The following is a 23,508-nucleotide window of genomic DNA, read 5'->3' as shown; positions in this document are numbered from 1 at the left end:
GAGCAGTAGATGGCAGGAAGCAATCAAACTGAGATCAATCAACTAGAAACAAAGAGAACAATACAAAGAATCAACAAAACCAAGTACTGGTTCTTTGAGGAAGAACAAGACAAACAAACCTTTAGCCAAACTATCTAAAAGGCAGAGAAAGAGTACCCAAATTAACAAGATCAGAAATAAAAAGAGACATAACAATAGACACTGAGGAAATTCAAAGAATCATTAGCTCTTACTTCAAAAGCTGTATTACATAAAAAATTTAAAAAACTAAATGAAATGGATGACTTTCTAGATAGATATCACTTGCCAAAGTTAAATCAAGATCAGATAAACTATCTAAATAGTCCAATAACCCTTAAGTAAACAGAAGAAGTCATTAAAGGATTCCCAACCAAAACAAAAACCAAAAAAACAAAACACAGGCTCAGATGGATTTAGCACATAATTTTACCAGATTTTCAAAGAAGAGCTAATACTAATACTCCTCAAATTATTTAACAAAATAGAAACAGAAGGAGCATTGTAAAACTCATTCTATGAAGCTACAGTCACTTTTACCTAAAACACACAAAACCTCACAAAAGAAAGAGAATAACTACTAAGTTATTAAAAACAAGGACATCATGAGTTTTGCAGAAGGGAAGGAAGTAAAAAATATCCTGAATGAGGTAACCCAGACCCCAAAAGACATGCACACCATGTACTCATTTATAAGTGGATTTTAGCCATCAAATACAGGATAATCACCCTACAATCCATGCCCCTGAGGAACCCAAATAACATGGAGGACCCAAGGGAGGCTGGTTGAATCTTACTCAGAAGGGGAAATTGTTTGTGTATGTGTGTGTGTGTGTGTCTGTGTGTGCGTGTAGTGGATGGAGAAGTGGAGAAGATGGGGAGGAAAGAGGGACTAGAGGCAGGGATCAAGTGTAGGTAGAGAAGAAAAGAGAATGGAAATCAGCTGTGGCAGAGGCAAGCATTTCTGGACTTACCAGAGACCTAGGACTGGGGAGGACCCAGGGTGGATATGGGGTGACTCTAGCTGAAATTCCTAGCAGTGGGGAATATGAGCCAGCAATGTCCACTACCTATATCCAGGCAGGAATCCTAGTAATGGGAAAAGAACAGCAACCCAGCCACAAAATCTTTGACTTAAAATGTGTCCTGTCTTCAAAATGTTTAAGGACAAAGATAGAGCAGAGATAGAGGGAATGGCCAACTAATGAGTATCCCAAATTGAGACCCATTACATGAGCAAGAATCAGTCCCTGACAGTATTAATGATACTCTGCTAGGTTTGCAGACAGCATCCTATGATGACTATCCCTGAGAGAATACACTCAACAGCTGACTGAAACAGATACTGAGACCCACACTCAAACACTGGATGGAGCTCAACAAGTTTTGTGGAAATCATGGGAAGGATGGTGGGACCTGAAGAAGGTAGGAACTCCATAGGAAGACCAACAGAGTTGACTAACCAGGATCCTTAGAGGCTCCCAGAGATGGAACCACAAACCAAATAGCAAGCATGGACTGACCTTGACCCCTTTCACATATGTAGCAGATGTACAGCTTTGACATCATGGGTGTTCCCCAACAACTAGAGTGGGGGCTGTCACTATGTTGCCTGACTGGGCTGCCTTGTCCTGTCTCAGTGAGAAAGAATGTGCATAGTCCTGCCGTGACTGATGTGCTGGGGTTGGGTGGGGGAAATACCCAAGGGAGCTCCTCCTTTTCAGAGTAGAAAAGGAAGGGGAAGTGGGGGGAGGAGCTTCAAGGGAGGACTAGAGGAGATGGATGCTGATATTGAGATGTAAAGTGAATAAATTAATTAATCAAATAAAAATTCACAAATAAAAAAACTGATTGACACATTCAGAGACTTTCTTTCAAACCACAGGCCAAATAAAATGAAATAACACTGCTGGAAGACAAAGAGAAATAATTAAGTGATAGATTTTAAATATAGCTAAATATTACATTGGTAATGAAGAGAAATGGAAATGTAGTCAGAAAGCAGAGCCAGTTTCTAACTTCACTGAAAGTATTTAATGTTCTTCAAAAACAAAATTGGAACTAGGGCTGCAGTTCCATCTTACAGTATATGCTAGTGTGTGAGGCCCTGAGTTGGAGTACCAGCAGGAAGAGAAGGCACTGGCGCAATAAAGAAACAGAACAAGGAAATTATCCTAGAAGACAGGGATGGAATGTAAAATTAACTGGCAAAAATTCAGGCAATTGTTTTCAAACTATGAGTGGAAATAACTTTAATTTGGAAGAAGTACAGTTATTATATATCTCCTCTCTCTTTCCTCTCTGTCTCTCTGTCTCTCTCTCTCTCATATGCACACGCGCACACACACACACACACACACACACGCACACACACACACGCGCGCGCTATCTGGATAGGTGACACTGTGAGTCATTCAGTATGCTCTGCTACAGTTTTAAATGTTTTTATATGATTTGGAGACAACATACCATACATGTGAAACCCTTTCATCATCTAGGTGTGGTACCCATACCTGTAACTGCAGCCCTCAGGACAGTGAAGCACTGAAGCATTATCTGAGCACATTCACTGTGGAAAATAGAGACTGCTATGGGATTCATTCACAGAAGCAGATTTTAAAAAGATGGAAGCCTATTTCTTCATTGTACTTTACAATTTTATACATATGTCTACTTCAAATAAGAACAGGAACTTACTCAAATATCTGTACATGCAAAGAATATATATTCCCTCTTAATTGGCACTTCATCTTACTAATTCATTAGCTAACTAGCTAAAAGATTATCTCTATGGTTATTAATTCTTTTTTTTTGTCCTTAAATGAAATTTAGTAAAATCAAATCCTAGGATTTAGATTTATATGTTTCTCTGCAGTCTAGCTGGATTGATTGAATTACTACTATAGCTTTTGAGAGTCCTAGGCAAAGCACAACTACAAACCCAAAAGAACTTTGTTCACAGAAACCACATCAGGACTGAAGGGAATACTATACAGGTTTCATTTGTCCTCACAGTTTCTAGTTCCTTTGATGTTCCCATCGTGAATATATTTCCTGGTAGCTTCTCTTTCTGACCTCTGGCAAAGAACTTCTTGGATTCTCCTTTGTTAGGAATTGTCTTGTAAAGGATTCATAACTTCTCTGACATTTTGTGTATGCTTCATCTTCATAACAAATCTCTAATGGTGCTTTAGAATTAAAGGCTTCTGATTTCTAGCTGAGTCTGAAGTTATATTTTTTTAACTCATTAATTCACCTAGACATTGTTTTATGGTACAACACCAAAGATAATGATCCAATTTCATCTATCATCTGATGGCCGGCAACCAACGCGACATATCCCTTAAAGGCTCCTACTCACAGCAACTGCACACTAGGCCGATGCAGCAAAGGCTGACATCTGAGCTTTAGCTTTCTTCTCCCTATACTGCTGCAAATATTCTTCCTAACCTTGCCCTTTAAATTTCTATATATTTAGAATCTGCCCACCAGTTTCTAAGAAGACATCGGATAGAATGAGTACTGTAGTGAATCTGCACTCAAACAGGGCAACATGACTTGAGTTAGGACCCTATTGCTTTATTTCTTATTGTTTCTTAAAGCTATTGAGTAAAATGCTAATGTTTCCAACAGAAGGTTTATACACTCAACAAACAGAAGCCAGGGATAGGAAACTCCAGGCCTTGGGAAAAGTGCCCCCAAACATTGGAGGTGTTAGCCCTGGGTGAAGGCAGTGATTAGGGGAGATGGGGTTCAGAATCTCTCCCTGAACCCAGGGTAACTCTGAGAGTGGAGGGGAAACACACTCAATTCTTGGTGGATATGGGCTCAATACTCAGTCCTCCTCCAAGATGATGGTCCCATTTCCGAGAAAAAGTCTTTGGTCCAAGGAGCCACTGGTACCAAAATGGACTACCCAAAGAAGAGTAGACCTAGGGATGGGATGGGTATCCCATCCATTTATGGTCTGTCCCTACCCTCTATTGAGGCAAGACCTACTCTCCAAGACGGGGGCCCTGATGGACTGCAAATAATTGGACGAAAAGGAGAGCCCATACTCATTCTGGCTACCAGACTAGATGCTGAGTATAAGTATGTGAACCCACCTTTACTCAGAACCAGCAGCACTTCACTTGGTGGTTGGAAACATTCCCATCAGACTGCACAAAAGTGGCGGGGATGAGCAAAGCAAAATGTCATTCCTCTGCAGTGGTGGAACTCAAGGCACAGGTTACCCCAGTGTCTCTCAAACAATGCCCTGTGTCTCGAGAGACACGAGAAGGAATCAAGCCACACATTTCTAGGCTCCTCCAGCTTGGTGTTGCTGTTCAGCCTGCCAGTTAAGCTGGGCACTAATGATTACTGCCTGGTCGAGGACTTCTGAGAGGTAAACCGCTGAGTGGCTGACATCCACCCTACTGTCCTTAACCCCTACATTCTGTTGAGTTCTTTGCCACCTTCCAGAATTTGGTACACAGTCTTAGACTTGAAAGATGCTTTCTTTTACCTGCTCTTGGCACCCCTAAGTCAAAAATACATCACCTTGGAATGGAAAGAACTCTCCGACTGACCCCAGCCAAGGCTGTATCTTCCTTCCCACTGAGCCTCAGCACACATACCCCTCACACACACACACACACACACACACACACACACACACACACACACAAAACCCTACCAAAGTGACTTGGCAAGTACTCTCAGCCACAGGGGATATAGCTTGGTCCACTATAGAGGAACACTTGCCTTATACCTGGTGTCTGGACCCTGTCTTTGATCTCTGAAAGTTAGTGGAGGGCCTTGACTCCTGGGATATCCCCACCCTAGAGACACAGGGGAAGGAATTACCCAAAAGGAGAGGACGAGGTACTTGAGTATCTAAACTGTGTCCCAGAAGCAACCTTGGAGGGTGAAGCTTAGGATATGGACACCCAAAGTTGAGGAGTGCCCTGTGAGAAACCTCCATATATGTATACCCCTGAGCCAGCAGCACGGCCATCAGTTGTGTGTGGGGCAACCACTTCTTCTATGCTACCTGGAAGTATAAAACATCAGGAAAAACATACAGGAGACCATTTTGAGGGTAGTTAAGGATTCAATGGCCAAGGTAAGAGAAGGGCTAGGCAATCGAAAGAGAGAAAAAGAGTCAGGGCTGGTTCTAGTCTTTGTTTAACTCCTCCCCTTATTTAACCATCCTCATATCGACCTTGTTAGGACCCCTAATTGTTCTCCTGCTCTCGTTGACCTTTGGACCCTGCATATTGAACAAGCTTAGGGCCTTCATGAAAGAGAGAATAGGAGCAGTAGAGCTGATGGCCCTGGGTCAACATGAGACCCTGAGGACAGAACCTGAAGAATATGAGTTGGTTACTCAAGACCCCTGAGCATAGCTCCAGATTTGGAGCTTGTACTAAAAAAAGGGGGGGGGGATGAAGGGCCCTACGGGCTTTTGTCAGCCTTATACCCACCTACCTCGGGTCAAGGATAGGCAAGTTCCATTCTCGACCCACAGGAATATTCTTGAGTAAAAATTCTCAGAATGTACTGACTGATAGTTACCTGATTCTCTGGAAAGTCCCAGGTAAAGTTCAAATATGTGTCATGATCTGCCAATGCTTACTCAACAATAGATTTAAAGGTCAATATGCTTAGCCAATAAGTTTGAACTGTAACCTTGCTGATGTAACCTGTGCCCCTAAAATTATAAAAACTGATTGTAATAGCCATTCAGAGGTCACCTTCTAGTCTCTCGCCTTGAGGGACTAATTGAAGGTCAACCCCGGAAAATAAACCTCTTGCTTTTGCATTGGGAAAAAAAAAGTTATCAGCATCTGAAATTGAGTTGGCATAGATGCAAATTATTTCTTAATTCCCCAAATCCTCCTTATTCTCTTTCCAACAATTAAACCTCTACCTAAATGCACACATGCATGTTTGTGTGTGTAGCTATGTTATATTAAACATACTAAAATATTTTTAAATTATAAGTCATCAAAAGTCAACGTAAGTGACCAGTTAAACATTTTAACATCAGAGTACAACATACAGGCACAATACACTATAACACACTAAGTTCACTCTATTTTTATTTTATTTATTTATTTTTATTTTCTTATCTATTTTATTTATGTTATTTTAGAATGCTTTAAAAAAGTAAAATCTATAGAAAATTGGTTTGTTAGGTTTTGGAAACAAGTTGGATAGTGCTTAGACTGCTCTCACCATCTGCACATAGCCAAGGACCTGTACTGAGCTGCTTCTGTGTCTCAAATGCTGGGGTTCTAGGACAGACTACCACAGCTGAGGAGCAAAGGCAGCTAGAGTGCATTTTAATTTAAAAAAATGCTTATGATTTTTACTGTCAGCTACCCATAAGTAAAAACATTAACAGTGATTTCCATTTTGGGCCATTAAGGTAACTCAGTGGATAAGAGCATGTTGTCACCAAGCTGGACAAACTGGTTACTGAGCCATGGATGCAGGTGGACTCTGCTTTTCTTGAGTTGTACCTGTAACCTTTACATACACCACATGGCACACGCACACCTATGAACTCAAAATAAAAGTAAATCAAAATTTAAAAATAGATCTATTTAAGTTTTATAAAGTCATATAAAACAGTATATATTAAATATGCTTTATTGATGAAATAATACTATACTAATAATTTAAACACATTGAAATATAAATTTGTTTTGAAAAAAAGTTTTAATATCAAAATAACAAATGCAGAAGCATGAAAATACTGAAAATTTCCCATAGGCAGTAAGGAAAGATTCTTTCAAGTTAGTTAGAAATTACTATATACACAATAGCCAAACAAAACACAAACCAACAAAGCAAACCACACTGCACACATGAATACATGCATTCAACAACACACATGCTGTTTACCTGAATTATATGAACATAAGGCTTTATCTGTAAAACAATGTGGAATTAATGTCAAAAATACAACTGAAAATTGTTACTGGCAGAAGAACTGTGGAAATCTTATATTATACTACAGATAATAAAATTCAATGTGTTAAAAAGAAAAAAAAGTAAAAATGCCACTCTAATTCAGAATAAGATAGAAATGAACTATATGTGAATACAAATTAAAATTAAGTTAATAGAAAATCTAAATAATTGAAAGAATTATAAGCTAAGAGCAGAAATTAAGGAAGATATACAAAATCAAAATTTATTTATAGCCTGTGCCATAGCACTTCTGTCAGGAACAAGGACACAATGCATAATCTGAAGTCCAAGTGGTAATTACTAGACAGATAGCACTAAACAACTAAGGAGCTGAAAATACATGAACCATTGGAAAGCATCACTCATTTTGGAACTCTGAATTTCAAAGACAGACAGTTTAAAGTTGATTTCCTTTTAAGAATGTTGAAAAGCAAACATTCAAAATTTGAAGGATACAGTTACTTAAACATTTTAATACCATTTAAAAATGTATGAAAATCATCAAAAAGTAAAAGGATATATTTTGTTTCTTCTTTTTGTAAATATAATTGATATGTCTACTGGAGTAAATATAATTTACTGTAGTAACAAGTTATTAAGTAGGTTTATTTTTTAACATTGAATAAAAGTTTCAGAAGTGTAATGATAATTCTAAACTAAAGTTTCCAAATGTGCAAACAGTACATTTGCTAACTTTTCATAAGACTGATCTGTTCTGCCAGAAGCATACATAGGAAACCAACTACACAAAGTATTTTGAAGGAACAAAACAGAACTTTGTCTCTGGCCACAGACGTGAAGCACAAGGGGAACAGTATAAGTACAAGGAACCATTGCCCAAGAGAGTAATATGTAACTACACACCAAGGAACAAAAACTGGCAGACCAACAGTTTTATAAACATTGAAACATTTAGAAGGTCGTATTTTAATTAACTAAGACAGAACTGAATGCAAGAGGTTCAGTTAGGATTAAAACAACTAACAACAATGAAATCAGCACAAATTGTAAATATTTAGCTTCACCAGGACAGTCACTTATCTTATGAGATTTCAAACTTACCTCCCAACAATTTTGTTTAAAATAAATGTAATAGTCACCTATATAATTTTTAAATCTAATAATTCTCATATTGTATTTTGTATTCTCACATATTGACTATCTACCTTTCTCTTGTCTATTTAGTAAAACTATAGTGTTTTTGTTTGGGGCTAACTAAAATGTTTACTGTAGTTCCTATCTTTGATATCTCTAAAGTACTCTTCAAAGCTCATATGACCTATATATACCACTCCATTCTACAGGTTTTACACACACACACCACACACACACGCGCACACACACACACACACACAGAGAGAGAGAAATACAGACAGATAGACACACAGAGAGAACGAGATTAATTATGGTACTGCCATGGTACTTGTTTTTCCTATCCATGCATTTTTTCCTTCAATATTTTAAAAAGATACTAAAACTACAGTAGTTTTTCTCTAAATTAAGATTATGTGCTTCAGGATTGAAATCAGAGTGACATTTTCCTAACTCTAGTTATATTAATATGATAATGGAGCACTCAAAGGAGGGGTGAGGTTACACTGGAGAAAGTGGTTGCTCTGGAGGGCCTCAGAGCACACTGAGGGTCAGAACCCCCTATCATCAGTAAGGACCATGATTAAAGATGCTTTNTGACTAACAAAGTCTCAGTCTCTGGAAAGTTCTAGAGTATATCAATATTTTAATGTCAGAAAGAAGTAACTGCAACCTGCAGCCACCACACAGGGATGAAGCACCAGGGCAGCCAGTATCAGGAGAGACCGCCATGCTCAGAGCTGCCTTCAGACAACCTCTGTAACTTGGGACACTTCAGTGAAGATCAATGTAGATAAAAATCTAAGGGGTATTTCTGAGTGCCATTCTTTCTTTGTCTTCCTTAAGCCTCTATTAAGAGGACGTATGAGGTCTCTCAGCATCACTTATAATTTTTAAACAGAATGTACTCTGTTCACGTTAGTGAAAGAGTTATACCTTTCCCTAAATAGTGTGTCTTGGGTCAGTCATCAAGCCCCACAAGCTTGAGATGTTCATGTGCTTAAAGTGAGGAAGATTTCAAATAAAGTTACATGGCAAAATATGACAAATGAAAAGCAAAAGGCAGACAGAATATATTAACTAAAATCTATAAGAAATTCAAATATAAACACACAAATTACCAGCATTCTGTCAGAAAGGACTTAAGGAAAAGGACTACAAAGCTTGGGCTGGGTGTAAACATGGGAGGGTTGAGGAGTTTGAGGACTGGGAACCCTGAAGCATATTCACCCCTGCAAAGAACAACTGAAGCAGGCAGAGAAGAGAGCAGGTCTATAAAGAAGGGCATGCAGGCCAGCAGCAGCAGCCTGTACACTTAACTTATGTGACTCAGTACACAGAGGGCCACACTGATAATTTTCATGTAGTAAACGACTGTCCTACTCCACAATTTAAGAAGAATGTACTAAGTAGATTATGGTAGCCAGAAGAATAGACAATTTCATTGTAATAATGTAATTATTCCAAAAAAGTAGGTTGCAATAACACTTACAAATAGGAATACATGAGTATTTATGGTCTCAGGAGGTTAAAAAGGAACTATAAAAATTATTTTAAATTAATTTAAACTGAGTATCTGATATTGTGCTTAGTGGAAATAAAATTCTAGTTATTAAAGACAATTATTTTTTAAAAGAGAGAAGATAGGCTTTTCTGTGACTTCCAGAGGACCAATCCTAATTGTATATGTATCCAGCACTTTCAGATTTCTAATTTAATCCAAATCAGCAGAAAGGAGGTGATCTATCTGGAAAATAGTTGTGACTGTCAGGCATACTTCTCACAAGCAACAAGTAACAACGTGGTTTGTTGCTTATAACTGAACACTTATGAAATCTTACCAATACCAGCCAACTTACACCTGACAGAAATGTTAGTAAAGCATTTTACTGTGACCACATGAAGATAACACAGCTCACAGGTGACAGTGAGGACATCAAGCCTTCTTCTCAGGGCTCTACCACTTATTTGTGAGAAAAGCACAACTAACAGGTGAAGGAGAAGCCAGGGGTAGCATTTTTCAATCTGCAAGAACACTATGAAACTGTACAAAGTTAATGTAGAGTGACCTGATACAGTTGCTACTAATTAACACAAGAACAAATCTACCGGTTTGTATTTGAAGCTGATAGATTGAGTATGTCTACATGTGTGTGTGCATGCACACGTGGATGTAAGTGTTAAATGTTTATATGCACATACACATACGTATGCACATAGGCAATGTGCGCATGTGTGGAGGTCAGAAGTCAACTGGATACCACTGTCTATGTACACTCTTCTGAGACAGTTTCTCCCTGGATCTGTGCTCTCCAGAAGGGCTGGGGCGTCTCTTCAGTGAACCTCGGGGATCTGCCTTGTTGACTTTCACAGAGCTGGGACTGTGTGCCAGCTGCTCATGTGGTTGCTGGGAATTTCAAATCAGGTCCTCTGGTTGCAGAGCACGTTACCCAGCCAGCTCCCAGCCACTAACTAGAAGATGAGGTAGTGTGCTCTAAGTCCCCCCACATTTTTATGTAACTACAGCTACCCAAGCTTTAGTATATTAGCTATCTCATTCCTACAGTCAATACTGGACCTCCAAATACTAATAATACTAATATTGTACCTCTAAATACTAATACCTCCAAAAAGTTGTATATATTTGATGTTATATAATATGCAAATGGAATGATTTTAATATTGTGCACATGAATACTTATAACCTGATGTTACTGTTTTAAATTATTAAAAACCACAATAGTAGTCATAAAAACACAAACAAACGCTCATTAGCAATTATAATGCTGTTTTCACTGTCAGATGTACAATCACTATTAGACAAAAAATTCAATGAAAGTATGACAAAGTTTGCAAAACTTACTTTGCAGCCTGCGTGTTGGGCTCTCTCCATGGAGCTGCCTCCGGGGCAGATATGGGGAAGGGCGAGGGAGTGGCAATGAGGAGACATCATGGGTCTGCAGCTTATACCAGTGTGGCTCATCATCTAGCAGAGCTGTTTCCAATTCAATTAAAATCTACAAAGCAAAGACACAAAGGCCTGTCATACCAATAAAAATACAATCTCTTCAATAGCCTTATAACTTTTATATCATCTCAGCAATTCTGTTACAACAAAGCAATATATTTAATGTCATCAAATTGTCAGCAATGTTTTGACGGTAATTAAATGAGAAACAATTTTTCTAATATTTTAGTGATTTTATACTTTAAATAGCTACATTTATTATATAGACCTTGACCATCCAACTAAGACAGTATTAAATTTACAATATTTTATACAAAATGAATAGCAATTTTATTTTTAAGCTGACCATGATAATTGATTTTATCTTTTATTTTCAAACTCAAAAAAGCATTTTAATTTACAGTTCCTAGCATAATAGTAATTTTATAATAACATAAAGGACAAGAAAAATTAATTATTAACAACCATCCATACCACATTATTTATTTCTATTATGAATAAAAAATGATTATCTTTGTCATATAAAAAGGATTCTAAAGCTAAAAATAGGCCAAAAAATGACTTAAGGTCAAATAAGCTTGTTGGTAACAGAGATAAAATGAAGTTTTCTTCCCTAAAATGTTACGTGCACTGAGCCATACCACTCACAGTTCAAAACGAGAACAGCACATCACTGGCTCCAGATACGTTAGTTAATAATGGATAGAAAGGCAAGAACTGGTGTGTTGTGTGTACTATAGCATCCTATATATGATTTTTAATTATAGGAGAAATCAGTTTATAGAAATGATTTTCTGTTTTCCTTGAGATTGTTCTGCAAGCATGACAGAGCTTGTGCAGATCTACCATGGGAAAATAAAATGGTAAGTCACTCTGTTATTTAGCTACAAGTAAACAGGCAAATGCTGTTATTTTGCTAGGTCTAAATGTTTCTTATACATTTTCAATATTAGAGGCACTATGATGCCGTGTTAACACATTCTATACTCATTTAATCCTTTGATTAAAGGATTGAGCTGCACATTATAATTATTTACACTTGGCTAAAGAGGGAAACTGATGCAGGACAGATGACCTTGCTGGACACAGAGCTAGAAAGTGATAGTACCAGAAAGCTTCATTCCCTCCCTGCCAACTTGAGGGAGCTGTCCCAAACTCACCAACCTTGATGCCCTGGTTTTCTTTCTGCAGAAATCTCAGTCTTTTTGACTATGTAGAATGCTAATCTTGTGAATATTGTGAATTCTTTTTTTTTTTTTTTTTTTTTTTTTTGGTTTCTCGAGACAGGGTTTCTCTGTGTAGCCCTGGCTGTTCTGGAACTCACTTTGTAGACCAGGCTGGCCTAGAACTCAGAAATCCGCCTGCCTCTGCCTCCAGAGTGCTGGGATTAAAGGCGTGCGCCACCACTGCCCAGCTGTGAATGCTTCTTTTGACCACTTCAGTGCAGCACAGCAATTATTTATTCCTACTACATTCTCATCATAACAATATCTAATCCACAGTAAGTTACAAATTCTTGAGGTAAACCCATAGAAAAAAATGACCAATACATTATATGGCTTACAGAATAATCAAGGAATAAAATAACAAAAGCTGCAAACACTGTACAAGCAACAGTGTATGTATCAAGTGCAAATCAACCTTTACCGGCACACCCTGAGGTTTCTTCCCCAGCCCTTTATCATCATGGAGTTTTGTTTGCTTTGGTACAAGTTTTGGGTTTTGAGACTGAGCCGCCCCACGTTACCCTCACTGTACTTGAATTCTTGAATCAAACGATCAGCTTCCCTAGGAGCTGAGAGTATAGGCATAGATTACTGCTTACACACCCAGCTTTGCTAAGGATCTCTACAAATATTGTTTTCTTTAATATCACTCAGTTTTATCTTTAAGCAGTGAATTTGTTCTGCTAAATTAAGACATTTAAAATTGTGACACTACTGATAACAATTATTTACACAACAGAAAGGTCGGAGAAGCTTCAACTTTAACGACTTCCAGGTACCTCTCCTAAGAATTCACTCTCTTCTTCTCGAACTCTAGCTTGATCCCAAAGGGTAATTTCGAGCATCCGTTCCCGGAATTCTCTTCGGTGGACAGGAGAATAAATGAAAGTCTGGTTCCATTTGGGTTCCAAAGTTTTCTTGACTGTTTTTGTTCTTCTCTTATTTTTATCACTATTTTAATAAAATGAAAATATGCAAACTTAAATACAAGGTTTTTTGCTCTATATTTTAGAAATTTAAAATTTCTCAGGGAAAAAGTCAAGTAAGGTTTATATTCCCAGCTACATTAAGGCATATCATGCTGTGACTTAATCAGAGTATTAGCTCAAATAAACCTCTTCACTTAATCTGCAGAAAGCTAATTGTAAAAAGAAAATACATAAATTGCAATGTTTACTTTATGAAAGTAGCTAACAAGCAACTGTAATATATATTTTAAGAATTTTGTCTCAAATAAGAAATACTATTTGCTTTTTGAGAAAAAAGAAAAAGAAAAAAAGAACAGGAAAGGAAAGGAAAGACCAACCCCTGCTTTTAAAGACACAGAATACTGCTTCTTTGTAAGGTCCTCAAAATCATGTTTGATGGAAATAGAGGATAATTGACAGATGGGACTTACAGCTAGGAGACTTTCATACTTACTTTGATGGACTATCTCTGGGTAGGAAGTATTTTAACTGAATGCATATCATTTATATGTACCTCATATTTATAAATTACATATGTGCCTTATAATACAATGCCATTGAGTATGTTAAAATATATTTTAACATATAGTTTAACATTAAGATACATTTTAAAATAGAAGATTAAAGATGAGAAGTGGAGGATTGACTCTAATTAGAACTGGAATCTGAAGGACGCTGGAAGAATAAGTCATTAGCTTAACTGAAGACATGAAAGGCAAAGCTCAACCATTAAGAAGGAATTCCTACAGTGAGCAGAGGCAGGACTGCTTCCTCGAGTCCCTACAAACACAAGTGCTTTGAAAGCTCCACCACCATCTCCCCAGAAGAACTATGAGAAAAACCTCATTGTCAACGAGTGCAAAGAAATGGGTTTTTCTTTTCTTAAATATGTAACTGAAACCATCAAATTGCAACCATGGTATTTACTAATTGTATTTAAAAACATACTAATTTATGCAGGTATATTTTAAATAGGTTACTAAAAATAAAATAAATCCATACTCTGCAGGCAATGCAGTAAACATTTGTTCAATGAAATTTAAATGAGCTTAATCTCACTTTAGCACTTTGAATTTCTGTTTAACTTAGTATCGAAAGATGGCCTAGTTGGCCATCACTGGAAAGAGAGGCCCATTGGACTTGCAAACTTTATATGCCCCAATACAGGGGAATGCCAGGGCCAAAAGAATGGGAATGGGTGGGTAGGGAAGTGGGGGGGGGGAATGGGGGACTTTTGGGATAGCATTGGAAATGTAATTGAGGAAAATATGTAATAAAAAAATATTAAAAATTTTAAAAAAACCAATAATCAAAAAACTTGACAACTGTTTTCAAAATTTAAAAAGGAATGAAATATTATTTGCGGTCAAAACGAATTTTTTTTCAAAATATTACCTTTACATAACATGATATAGAAAATGTGTTTTGACTACAATGATTGGAGCAGATATATCTTCTATACCTCACTGAAGCTCCAAGAAGTCTTATTAATTAAATATAAACTGTTATTTCATCTATTCAATAATATTTTCCTAAAAAATTATCAGGAAAAATTAAATTAATAGTTAATGTTTATTATCTTATTCATGTGTAAAAAACTCGGTCGAAAGAATAGAGAAGAGTAAGATGATAATGTAATTTTCTCAGAATTGCAAAAAAAAAAAAAAAACCCTATTAAAGGTTAAACTATAGCACAGCCTTGAAAAGTACAACTTGAAAAGTATTTAACTGTTCTCAAATATTTGGTATCTGACAAATACCTCAGCTGAAAGGTGACCTGAGTAAAAGGTTCTAATAGCTCACACTCTTTGAGGTTAAAAATAAAGTTAAACACTGTACCTGGAATATAGAAAACAAGGTAAAGAGAAATGCCTTTCATTTAACCTCAAAAAAGAAGAAAAACTAAGCAAAGTAATATAAAATTAAATAACAAAACCTAATCAAGAAAAAAATCAGTAAACTTTCAGTCTCTTAAAAATAAAATGTGGGTGCTGGAGAGATGGCTCAGTGGTTAAGAGCACTGACTGCTCTTCCAGAGGTCCTGAGTTCAATTCCTAGCAACCACATGGTGGCTCACAACCATCTGTAATGGGATCTGATGCCCTCTTCTGGTGTGTCTGAAGACAGCTATATAAAATAAATAAATAAAAAATAAAATAAAATAAAATAAATGTGGGAAGATACCATGGCTTGGTTGGCTATAGCACATGCTTTCCTCCATAACTGACACCTAAAATTAACGCCCTAAACCACATAGAGGAGGCAGAGAACTAACTCTCAAAACTTGTTTTGACTTTCCTGTGAGTGCTATGGCAAGGACACAAACCATACATATATACATATATACATATATACATATATACATATATACATACATACATACATACATACATACATACAGAGAGAGAGAGAAGAAGAAGAAGAAGTATACTTTAAAAATAAAAACATTATATATATATATATATATATATATATAATATTTACCATTTCAATTGTTGACATGCAAGTAACTCGAAAACAAAGGCATAGTAAAAAGGCAAAACTTGATGTGGTTTATGTCAGTTCATCCCCCAGGGTTGGAACAGCAATAAAACTCTCTGTACTAAGGACTCAAATAATGTAAGTGCCAGGGTACTATGATAATTTGGCTGTAATAGCTATCATTCAGCCAAAATTTAGGTTCTATCTGGCCATTCCAATTATGGATAATTTTTTCTTTCTTATATTTCAAAATGTATCTCTCAACAAAAAAGACTACATAGTCAGAGTCTTTTCAAGTTAACTTCATAACAAAATTATATAGTGAGGGACTTCTGATAACTAAGCACTGTGCCATGAATGCACTCTGGGGCATTGGCTTACTGTCTGTAGTTTAAAATGTATCAGGTAAAATACAATCTTGAATGCTCTGCTTCCTTTGTCTCTGCTAGATTGCTCAGATGATAGGCAAACTTTATAACTCTTGACTTTAGGGCAGGGAACTCAAATTTTTTAGCCTTCCCACCTTGTAAAACTGTCATGTAAATGTTCTAACTGCTACACGAATTGATCTCTGTTTACTCACATGTCCAGCTTCATTCCAGGAATTCATGGCCTGGAGCAATGATTCTTTTCTGTTGGGAGTAATGGTCCCCTTTCAGGCTCCTTCCAAGGAGCCAGTTCTTTTCAGATTACCCAATTAAATAAGACAGTGAGATCCCACCCAGCCAATGGGGAAAGATGTGGTCACTACAAAAATTGGATTAAAACCCAAGTTTACTTCTTGTCTCAGTATGTCCCCTCTTCAGAGTTCTTTTGATCAAGAGTTAAATAAATCTGCCTTTTCAAAACACTAAAATTGGAGCAGTGGTCTCTTTTCTTTTCTTTTCTTTTCTTTTTTTTTTTTTTGTGATTCTGAACTAACAAGTATACATACAACTCAATTTTGAGGAATTTTCTGCTTAAAATAATTATGAAACAAAGGTGTGTAAACAAACTGAAGATGTGTGCAGAGCAACCCCTGACCCTAGAAAAATGACTGAGAAGTGATAAACAAAGCCCAGGAAAGCAGAGACAGATAAATGGGAGGTACCGACCCCTCCTCCATTTTCACCATGCTTGCTGGCATCCCTTTATTCTGATATGCCTGAAATTAAGATTGATTACAATACTTCTGTGGAAATATTTCTCCAGTCCTAAAGACATTTAAAATCTGTGTAGAACAAAATAATTCATGACAAAAATCAAAATACAGTCCTTAAAGGAGATCACTTTGGGCCCAGTGGTAGTTGGACAATATAGGTGATTAAAAAAAAACATATCTGTTAATTTTATGTAATGTAGTTATAACAAAACAAACAAACCTCAAAATCAATATGGTCAAGAGGTAAAAAGTGAAGAATAACATGAAAAAATTTACGTTCTGTTCCAGTTTTGTTTATTAAACAATCTACCTAAAATTTTTATTTAAAAATAAATTTCAATAATTTTGGCATATAAAATATATTATTTAAGAAATACAATATGCAGGTGTTTAAACCAAATAGTTAAATAAAATCATATATAGTAAATGCAAACTTTGAAACTAACCTCAGATACATACTGTTATTTGTGATACATTGGAATGATTATATCTATCAATTTCACAAGTATATCATTGCTGGCATAAAACAGTGAATGATACAAACCAAAAGAGTCTTTGCTTTCGCATTTATTTTAAAGAGCACATATATATTAGTGTGAAATCCCTACCTTCTATCTGGAAGGAAGTAAATTTTAACATAAGGATTCCTTGGCCTCCCATCTTCCCTGGAAGGGAGATCCTTTGCTCCCAAAATTGTAACTATCAACTGGTGACCAACCTTGTCAAACCATAGTTTTATCTGAAAAGCAAAAACATTAATTTATCAGCTCAAAATTTACTATCAAAACATGCTTGCATTTCCAATCTTTATACCATCCTCTAAAATTAATATTAAGAGAAAGAACATTTTTCCCAGTACACTGTGATTTGTTAAACTAAAAGGATATACTATAATAACTTCAATGAATAAATTGATCGATTCTAATGTCTTGGTTTCATTGATAAATCACTTGGGTTTTTATTATGCTTATGTGATAAGTTATTAATGAACATATAATAATTATACTATTATATTTCATAATTTGCACATAATGATTTCTCCACATCCATTTTCATTTAGAAATCCCTACATTTTTTTTTGTTCACCTTTGCATTGAAAATACATGTTCTAATTGCAGTGTGTTAAAAGTGACAAGCAATGGTATTCAGAGGGAATCTTCAAGCACATGTTTGTGTCTCTATAGTAAGACAGATGTCAGACGATATACGAAGGCTTATTAGAAGCTTTAATAGGTTCCCTTAGTTTGTATTTAAAACTATAATAAATTCACCTTTAAAATTTTTTTAGAGGCATGGTTCCTTCTTCAGTGAAGAAACACTTGGCATCCTTAAAATAATAAACTTTTACTTTATAATTTTAAATTAAAAATGTGTGTAATGTTGCTATATCATAGTCAGGGATTAGCACTTTACACCCTCCTACTCCTAAATTCTTTTAAAAGTTATCACCCCCTGCAACTTCAGACCTTCCCCCTTAGCTCAATGAGTATCCTCTCTATCAGGATCTAGAAAAGATCCATGCATTACCTAACATTTAGTATCATCTTGCCTTGTTGGGGCTAAAAGAAATGAAGCCTCTTACAAGAATAAGAATAAGCGATATCCAAACTATAAAAGTAATTATTACTAGTTTTCATGTTTCTTCGGTTCGAATTTTAAAATGGTTTTATCCTACTATATAACTAGTATTTTCTAATAGCTAAGAAGTTCAAAATTAGACTTCAATGAGATTTTCTAAAGCTGTGTTTAATAAATATCCGACAGTCTGCTATTATTTGGCTTATTATAAAGTTATAAATTTATAGGCTAGCTTTTTACCTATGAATTAAACAGATTTTTTTTAGAATTTTAAGAATCAGAACTTTAATCCAAAGGATCAAGGGCCATGCCCCATCCCAAAGAAAAAGATGTCTCATGGCTAAACATAGTGATTCATACTTGAAACACCAGCACTGGGAAGAGCAAAGGAAGAGAAATGTGACCAAGCTACAGACCTAGGGTAATCTGGGTTAATAATGAAATTGAAGCTACGTGGGCCACAGAGCAAAACCCTGTCTCTAAGAAGAAATCAAAGGACCAGAAACTGAATAGGGGCTGGGGGCTACCTCAAAAGCTTGAAAGGAAAATTTTTAAATTTGCTTGCTTAGCAATATTAGAGTTCAAGATATAGATAAGGATTAGAAAACACAGAGAATAAACTATTCTTTTAACAAAAGCTAGAGAGAAAAATAAGGAAAGTCAAATGTTTGATTGTTCATGGGATGAAGGAAATGTAGACAAACATTATAGCTTCTAAAACCTGTGATCAAACCCAGATTAATTTAGAAATTCTCCACGTCAATAATGGCAACAGGTTTAATTTTTTATTCCTCAGATTTCCCTGCAAAACCAAGTGCTATGATGTAACACTGTTATCTCTTCAGTAAACAGACATTAGCATCACTGTTTTCATTCTGCTGATTCAGTATGCCATTGCCTAAATTAATCGTCCAGACATGTTAGTATTAACACTATTAAGTAAGAACCAATCTTACTACATCTGATCAAAATTGGAATTTTTAGGAAGTTGTCTTGAATTTGGCATTTAATAACAGATCTAATTTTGAATTTTATAAAGGAGTACATTGAAGTTTTTAATAGATATCCAACCCAAAGAATATTTTATGATCTATGTTATTTATCATATTTTTAAACCTGTGTTTTAAAAATAAATACTTAAAGCATAAATATTTATTCCCCCAAATATAACTAATAATTCTATCAAATGACAAGCCTTAGCTCAATTAATGTAATAAAAATATTTGTATCATTTTAACTGTTTAATATGACTATCCTTTCTTTGCATCTTTACTCTGTATCCAATTTAAACCGTTCACAACAAAAGTCTAGCATCAGACATCAATATTTTATATTATATGATATTAATATTTTAATATATAGAATTAATATTTTAGTTATTTAGAAATATTATTCAAAGCCAACAATTTATTTAAAAACATGCACCAAAGCAGGGAAGGCAAAATACTACTTTTAAAATAACTATGTTTGCATACTGGACCATATAAACAATAGCCTAATGAAAAGAGGCAAACAACTTGTACCCAAGTAGTATGTATAAAAAGCAACAGCAATGATAGAATACAAGCAAAATAATATATATATTATTTGGATTATGATTTTTGTTCTTCCAAACTCCAAAAGTAAGATTCTTACATAATAAATGCAAAAAAAATTGTATATTAAATAAGGTACAAATATATTTGCCAATCTCAAGGAGTCATTACTTGGAAAATGCAAGAGAATGTGAATGTGATGTGGTATAATGAATGATTTAAAGAGACAGCAACATTTGTTTAATAAAAGAAAATATCTAGGATTTAAAATTAGCTATTTCAGTAAATGAGTTAACCTCATTTGAAACCTATACATTCGAGTACTTCATTTACTTACAAAATAACTAACAATAATTGTCTCTTTAAATTTGTATTCAATATTCTAATCTCCATGCAGAATTTTACAAGCTGCCTTATAAAATGATTTGTAAGTCAATAGTATGGTTTGGAGCAACATACCAAAAAAAGTGTTCCTACTACGCATTTTCCAAACATACAAATAAGGGATAAAACACAACTTTAGTCTCTATCAGGCAGACAAAGCCTTTACCTGAACCCTAGGAACAAAAGGCGTTGTTCTTCTACTAAGGCTTTGGCTCTGGTAAGCAAAATTAAAGAAAAAAGCAATAAAACAAAACCAAAGAGGACAATATGCTGGAACTAAAAGACCAAAAGTAAAAATAAACACATAAAACGATCCCTTAAATATGACTTTTCCATGACAATATATTTAAATTAAGTAATTCATTATAAAAATAAATATTTCCAAGTGCTAACATAAATGAAAACTATTCAAAATATTCTAAAAGTTTTACAATTTATTTAATCATATTCTTAAAACATAGTTAATATCATAGGAATTAAGACTGAACCTACAAGAAAGAGCATAGGATTATACAACTTTCAACAGTAACTAAAGGATAACCACCAAAACAAGAAATGTGAAACTTTACCCTTCCACATACTACAGCCCATGATATCCATGGGTGCTTGGTCCAGCAGACCCACAAATACCATCCATCAGTGTTCAAATCCTTTATGTAAAATGGCACAGTATATGCACAAAACATACAGGATCTCAAATGCTTTCAATCATCTCTAGATTAGTTACAATATGAAATATAATGTAAATGTTACAAGTTGTTGGTGTATTGCTATTTAAGAAATAATTATAATATAAAATCTATAGCTGTTCAATAGATTTATTAAAAAATTGATCCACAATTGTATAAGTGTATGCATATGAAGCCTACCGAACCAGAAGCCTAATTGTCCATATATTAAGAACAGTTAAGTATGGTGGAAAGAGGGCACTGGACCCAAGGCAGGATACCTTGCTTGAGATACTGTTAACTCCTAATCATGTCTACTAACAGCACTATCTTGGTTGTTGCTTTTTACTTAGAGTTCTTTATTTTTCTGAACATTTATGGCATGATCATTACTGTATGATATTCCCAACAAATGTGGGAAGTCACTGCTCTAATCCCCAAAATGGAAGGGGAGAAAATACATGAAAAAGGGCTAGGTGAACCTAATGCTTTAAATGCTCAAAGACTGGTATAAAATACACAGGAAGTAAAACATGATTATCAGGAAAGAACATCACATTTCTCTTCTGAATTTTCAAGCTTTTACTTTAAAACCATTTCTAAGAATTAAAAAAAATCATAATAACCTAACTTATAGCTGTCAATGATAGGTCAAGAATAAAATCAGAGCACATGTCTGCATCTGAGAATGGATTCAGAACATCTCATTCTGCTCCCCTTCAACAGATTCCATCGCCTCTTCACTTTTGCCACACATAGCCAAGGGTTTCCTTCTGTCATTCCCACTGTCACTAAAACCCTGAAAACAACCTTCACAGCAGACTGTTGGGCACCCATGATAAGAAAAAAAATCTAAAATCTGAAGGAAAACAACTTTCACTATAGACTGTTGGTCACCAGGAGTTGTTGTTCTCCAAAAATTAAGTACCAAATCTGAGTTTTGTCCCAAAGAGGAAGTGTTCAGATATGGAAAGTTATATTTTTAAAAAGTCTGTCTGCATAAATCTGCATTGGAGGATGCTTTAGTGAGTCAGGAGTGGAAACTCCAGTGGATTAACTAGAAGTGCTGAAGGATAAGGAGCTTTAGAGATTTCATTTTTCTAGCTCACATCTCTACAGTGGTGTGAATAAAATACACCAAGAAAAGGAGATCTTTGAAAAGACATTTTACCTCATAAAATGAAGGCTCTGCTTTAAAAAGATTATATTCAAAATAATAAATTCTTTATAGTAAACAGTTTTCCATTATCTAAAAGAACCTGAAATAAGCAGCTATCAGATTTCTAAAAACATTTTTAAACCTTATGTTTACTCATGAGTTTGTACATTAACGATAACTATAGAACATGCTGTACATAGGTGACATTTTTAATGATGTAAAATATACAAAACATACAATAAACCATTTAGAGGCTTAAAATTCAGGAGTAGTTACTGCACTGGAAAGCTATGAGATTCTCGTTTTCTATAGTTTAAACCTTGGCCATTACCCCAGGAAAACACTCCGCAGCCTCCAATCACTCTGTTCCTTTACTGCTGTGGCTGTCTATGCTACAGACCTAAGTAGTTTATGTGGAATGGTGATTACAAATGGCGATTTGTAACAGTTAAGGCTTCATACAAATGACGAATCTAAAACTGCACACCACAACCTATGAATGCCTAATGTCACTTTTCACTACTCCTTGTACTACAATCTTTAGGACATGCTTTTCATGCAATGCATCTAGAACATAGATGTTTTAAGAATAAAGTATTAAAACATTAAAGTCCAAAAATAAAAATTGAAAGAAGAGCAGAGACTGAAGGAAAGGCCATCCAGAAACTGCCCCACCTGGGGATCCATCCCATATACAGTCACCAAACCCAGACACTATTGTGGATGCCAAGAAGTGCATGCTGACAAGAGCCTAATATAGCTGTCTCCTGAGAGGCTCTGCTAGAGCCTGACAAATACAGAAGTAGATGCTCACAGCCAACCTTTAGACTGAGCATGGGGTCCCCAATGGAGGAGTTAGAAAAAGAACTGAAGGAGCTGGACGGGTTTGCAACCCCATAGGAAGAGCAACAATATCAACCAAATAGAGTTCCCAGGGTCTAAACCACCAACTAAGGAGTAGATATGGAGGGACTCATGGCTCCAGCTGTATATGTAGCAGAGGATGGCCTTGTCGGGCATCAAAGGGAAAAGGGGCTCTTGGTGCTGTGAAGGCTTGATGCCCCAGTGTAGGAGAATGCAAGAGTGGGGAGGTGTGAGTGGAAGTGTGGGTAGGGGCACACCCTCATAGAAGCAGGAGGAGGGGGAACGGGATAGGGGCTTTCTGGGGAGGGAATCAGGAAAGAGGATAACATTTTAAATGTAAATCAATAAAATTCCCAATAAAAAATGACAGAAGAAGAAGAAAGAAGAAGAAGAAGAAGAAGAAGAAGAAGAAGAAGAAGAAGAAGAAGAAGAAGAAGAAGAAGAAGAAGAAGAAGAAGAAGAA

General features: G+C 35.7%; 1 protein-coding gene across 49 annotated transcripts in view; it reads right to left on the bottom strand.

The window, feature by feature from the left end:
- Rims2 (regulating synaptic membrane exocytosis 2) overlaps positions 1-23,508 on the bottom strand; it is a 482,991-nt gene that overhangs the window by 193,127 nt on the left and 266,356 nt on the right. For 22 of the 49 annotated variants that reach the window (XM_029469501.1, XM_029469498.1, XM_021184232.2 and 19 more), the window contains 3 exons: positions 17,466-17,596; positions 13,047-13,218; positions 10,937-11,090 (listed from right to left, as the gene is read on the bottom strand). In XM_029469501.1, coding sequence (XP_029325361.1) covers positions 10,937-11,090; positions 13,047-13,218; positions 17,466-17,596 — 457 coding nt within the window. Of the gene's footprint in view, positions 1-6,912; positions 6,940-10,936; positions 11,091-13,046; positions 13,219-17,465; positions 17,597-20,520; positions 20,569-23,508 lie in introns of all 49 variants that reach the window. The other 27 variants (XM_029469473.1, XM_029469477.1, XM_029469463.1 and 24 more) reach the window with 4 other exon arrangements.

The sequence above is a fragment of the Mus caroli genome, chromosome 15 (assembly GCF_900094665.2).
Source record: "Mus caroli chromosome 15, CAROLI_EIJ_v1.1, whole genome shotgun sequence".
Lineage (NCBI taxonomy): Eukaryota > Metazoa > Chordata > Mammalia > Rodentia > Muridae > Mus > Mus caroli.
Note: the sequence above shows the minus strand (reverse complement) of the source record. Positions and strands in the feature narration are given on the sequence as shown.